This window comes from Branchiostoma belcheri, unplaced genomic scaffold (assembly GCF_001625305.1).
Source record: "Branchiostoma belcheri isolate BF01 breed outbred unplaced genomic scaffold, Haploidv18h27 scaffold342, whole genome shotgun sequence".
NCBI lineage: Eukaryota > Metazoa > Chordata > Leptocardii > Amphioxiformes > Branchiostomatidae > Branchiostoma > Branchiostoma belcheri.
Window position 1 is genome coordinate 7046 of NW_017803957.1, and position 5145 is coordinate 12190.

Consider the following 5145-nt stretch of genomic DNA (forward strand, 5'->3'; position numbering starts at 1 on the left):
GTGACGCCATTTCCGCCGACGTGGACGTCAGCCATGACCAAGAGCTTGGAGAGTACATCTGGAGGAGCTTCCGGGCCATGTTAGGGTTCACAGCACGCCGGATAAGGAGAATAAACCAGGTAAGTTCAAACCCATAAGTGGAAATATTGCACAGCCCTGTCAATCAAATGAAACCCAATCTTTTGGTTTTGAGGCCCAAAATATTAAGCCTCCATTCAAGTGCCAACCAAAACAATACATCCAATTCATCAACTAAAACTTCTTACATCTCTTACATTTAAAATGAGTACAAAATCATGAAAAAACTTTGAAATATTCTAAATCATGTTTATTACAAAAATGAAATTTTAAGATTCCTACAGTGATTGACTAATGCTAAACATGTTCTTAACTCTTGTAAAGGTGAACTGAAATTGAAAGGACTGGAGGCCAACATAGTCATCATTCAGGAGAAACTTGATGAAGGTCTGGACATCTGTAACTCCATCTTGCCTTCACGGAAGCAGGTGACGTCTGACAAAATAACCCGGGAAGATGAGAAATTACCAATAATTGTCGACGAAAGTCACCAAAGTACCACTGTCATTCGAAATGATAACCACAACATCCAAAAGCCAACTGGTACTAATGTAGATACCTTTGATATTGACACTGAAATCCAAATCCTGGAGCAAGAATTTGAGGAAGAAGAGAAAAACCGAAAAAAAATAACAACAGAGCATCACCTATTAACTGAGATAAGGGTGCAGACCAAGCAAATTGAGGACATCCTTGTTAGGGTAAATCGTGCTACAACTAAACCGACTGTGCAAAAGGCACCCCGGTGTATCCAGGTTGCAGCAGCTCCACCTGAGAAGCGAAATGTGTCAGGTGACACACAGAATGGAAAACAGCAGCCTGCAGGAAACACGTGGATCTCCGATCTAAAGCTCACCGCTGAAGACAAGGCTGTACTCCTTAGTGACGAGGTGCTGACAGACAAACACATCCATGCCGCACAGATGTTACTCCGCCGTCAGTATCCGGGATTGGTGGGACTACAAGATACGACAGTAGGAGCGTCTTCGTACGGATACACACGGGTCTCCGGAGAAGGTCTACAGATTCACCACACCGGCCAATTCCACTGGGTACTCTCGTCCTCCATAGGTGGACATGTCAGTGTTTATAACAGTATCCCCGGTAGGATAAAATGCATTGTTGGAGAGCCAGTTGACGCAGTGCTACGCGCCAGTCCCCAACATGGCCACCGATGTACTGACTGTCAAAGTGCCACGTGTGCAGCTGCAGGAAAGCGGAAGTACATGCGGACTGTTTGCCATAGCGTGGGCTGTAGACATCGCGATGGGGGCGGATGTGACCCAGGTCAGGTACAACGAGAGCAAGATGAGAGCCCATCTCCTGGACTGTTTCGAACGCGGTCAGCTGTCTCCCTTCCCGCGGGTCCGTCTGGTCACCAGGCGGCGAGCCAGTGCAGTTCACCGGATCGGTTTGGTTTGCCGCTGCGGACAAAGTCACCCGCCCACAAAGCTTGGGGGACTGGTAAAGTGTAGGAAGTGTCACCTGCCGCTATGCTAGGAAGAGTAAATGTATGCCTCAAAAGTCAACTTATAATGCAACATATATTCACAAAAGAAAAAAAAACAAGATGCTAGTCATATAATTACATTGAAAAAACATATACCAAAACGACTACTGAAATTGGGCATGTAGCTGTCTATTTGTTGCATATATCATTTATTGATATTTACAGTTGTACCATATGAATGAAATATACAAGTATGAAAGTTCGGATTTGTAAGTAGTTATTAATTTGATAATTCAAACTAATATTTGTATTTTCTAAAGAACAAAATAATAATTGGTCATGTTTTGATCCTTTATCGATTATATACATACCTTTCATGAACTGTGTGATGTGTCCTTTTTAGTAGAAAATAGATAATATATGCTAAATTTGTAAAAAAAAATCCAGAGTAGCAGGGTGTGTTTTGTTTAAAAATTATATGTACTAGAATGCGTATGATATCAATTTAGTTTCATGATTATATAGTTAGCTGATATGATGTATGACATATTGATTGTTTAACTAATTATTTCAATTTCACGTAACTCATTCAGTATCTTTATAGGTCTACTACTACTTTATTGTACTTTATGCAACAGCAAACGATTTAATTGTACCTTAAAGATAAATTTGTGTGCGGTGTGTCAATAAATGAAGAAGTAGAAGGAAACTAATGTTTGGCGATCTAATGCCTCCACGAAATCTTATACATAGTGATGACGATCCTGCTCATTAGCAACATTTCATGTACATGTATAGGTATTTACATGGCCCTTACTTAGTAACACACAACACACTGGTGAAATTCTTATAATTTGGCATGGACATGGTATAATGTTAGTTACAGAGTTTAAGCTTGCTCCATCACAAGGAAAGAATTCACCATAAATTTTCGGTTGATCCCGTCAACCTTCGTCAGATGTGTGATGCAATCTCTGACTTTCCGGAAGTCGGAAGCGTGATGACGTCAGGAGTGGTTGGAAGACTAAATCTGCCACAATCACTGTTCAGAAAGGGTTGATGGGCCCTGATGTAAATTGCCTCCTTCACGCCTCTCACAAAATAGTCCTTCATGTACAATATTCGTACCTTATCTAATGTGACTGTGTGGCACGGGGCCTCTATATGTGTATTACATATTTTGATAAAAAATCAATGTTAACTAGAGTTCATCGATCTTATAACCCTATTAAATGTTCAGTGCTTCTGTACATCTTATGCATTTACATCTGTAAATGGCTTACAGTTACAATCCTGATCATTCGGAAACATTTCAATGTATACAACACACTGCATCCTTAACATTTAGCAGATTTGGAACCAGATCCAGCTTGCTAGGAGCAGAAAGGAAGACCTCCATGTCGTCTGGCTGGACTTGGCAAACGCCTATGGGTCTATTCCACACAAGGTCATCCAGTATGCATTGGAGTTCTTCTGGGTACCAAAGGAAGTGAAACAGATGGTCCACAACTACTTCTCTAACTTTAAGCTAAGCATCAGCATCAGGAACTATACCACAGGCTGGCAGAAGGTGGAGAAAGGCATTGCCATGGGGTGTTCCATTTCACCATTATTGTTCATCATGGGATTTGAAGTTCTCCTGGTTGGTGCCAAACAGGTGGTGGGAGGAGTCAAGGCACCAACGGGGGAGAGGATGCCAGCACTCCGTGCATTCATGGATGATGTGACAAGCATTCTCCGTACTGCACCGTGCACCAAACGTCTGCTGCAGAGACTAGAAGAACTGACAGGATGGGCAGGTATGCAGTTTAAACCAGCAAAGTCTAGAAGCCTGTCTCTTAGGAAAGGAGTGATCAGCAACAGGATCTTCTCAGTAAACGGCCAACAAATCACGAACATTCAGGAAGAACCAGTAAAGAGTTTAGGCCGGCTGTATACAAGTAGTCTGAGTGACAGAGGTAGAGGCCAGGATGTAGTCGACCAAGCATGTAACGGCCTGAGACTGATTGACAAGTGCGAGTTACCAGGGAGACTGAAAATCTGGTGTGTGCAGTTCATGCTGTTTCCGAGACTCAAGTGGCCACTTAAGACTTACAACATCTCTATATCTACAGTCGACTTAATAGACAGAAAGGCCAATTCCTACTTCCGACGTTGGCTAGGAGTGCCGAGATGCCTGTCCACGGTTGCCCTGTTTGGCAGGAATAAGCTAAACCTTCCACTCACATCTATTGCAGAAGAGTTTAAGCTCGACAAGGTCCGACTTTCCCTGGAGCTGGAAGGGTCCCAGGATGCTTCAGTGAGAGCTGCAAACAGAGGAGTAGACACAGGGAGAAAGTGGAGTGCGAAAGACACCATCGAGAAAGCTGTGAGCAGACTGAAGCACAATGACCTGGTAGGGGCAGTGCAAGTAGGAAGAACTGGTTTAGGGTGGGGAGAGTGTACACAGAGATGGAGGAGTGCCAACCCCAGGGAAAGGAGGCAGTTGGTGTCGTATGAGGTTAGAAGGATGGAGGAGGAGGGCAGGATGGTGACCGCAGTTGGTCAGAGCCAACAAGGTGCCTGGCTAAACTGGGATGGTGTGGTCGAGAGAAGGTTCACATGGACCGACCTGTGGAACATACAGAGTGCCAGGTTGAGCTTCTTAGTGAGAGCAACGTACGACGTCCTCCCCACCCCTCGTAACCTCACCCGGTGGTATAGGAATGAGGAGTCTTGCCAGCTGTGCGGGGTAGCTCAAGCCGACTTGAAACACATTCTGTCAGGCTGCAAGACTGCTCTGCAACAAGGTCGCTACACATGGAGACACAACAAGGTGTTAAGACAGCTAGCAGTGAAGCTGGAGGAAGTAAGAAAGGAATCCTCTAGATCGTCATCATCCTTCCAGGCTATCCAGTTTGTGAGGGAGGGTCAGAAACCAAGATCCTCAGCAGCTACTGGTACAGTTAACTCAGGAGGTAGTATTCTGTGCAGAGGAAAGTGGGAGATGAGAGCAGACTTGGAAAGACAACTCCACTTCCCGAGCACCATCTGTGAGACATCTCTTAGACCGGATCTAGTTCTGTGGTCCGAGGATCAGAAAGCTGTACTGATCATTGAGTTAACCATCCCGTGGGAAGAAAATGTGCAAGCAGCATTTGAAAGAAAGAAACTGAAATATGATGATCTGGTCCTGCAGTGCAAGCAGAAAGGCTGGCAGACGCGACTATACCCAGTAGAAGTCGGTGTAAGAGGGTTTGTAGGGACTTCCTTCATGCGTCTGTGCAGGGACTTCAACATCAGGGGAAAAGCCCAGACTCAGCTCACTAGACAGGTGACTGAAGAAGCAGAAAGAAGCAGTTTCGTATTGTGGCTGAAGAGAAAGGACAAGGCGTGGAAGTCCTTCCAGAGAAGTGGCGACAGTGCCTGAAGCGGAGCAGGGACGCCTGCTCCGTTGCCCCACCCCCCAGAGACGTCTTAGGCAGAACGGGGCGAAACGTCGAGGAAGGGAGGCGTCTAACTGATGAGACGGCACTGCAGACACTTGGAACCTTCCGTGGTGCTGAGAAGCACGCCAAGCTCAGCAGCAGCTAGGCAGGTCAGTTTCTGATCTGTATGTCCAATTTAGCATGGAAAAG

General features: G+C 45.1%; 1 protein-coding gene across 1 annotated transcript in view; it reads left to right on the forward strand.

Moving 5' to 3' along the window:
* LOC109475691 overlaps positions 1-4937 on the forward strand; it is a gene marked incomplete at its 5' end in the record, with an annotated part of 11743 nt that extends 6806 nt beyond the window's left edge. Inside the window, 3 exon segments of the mRNA XM_019776453.1 lie at positions 403-1190; positions 1192-1494; positions 2880-4937. Coding sequence (XP_019632012.1) covers positions 403-1190; positions 1192-1494; positions 2880-4937 — 3149 coding nt within the window.
* Positions 4938-5145: the final 208 nt, after the last annotated feature.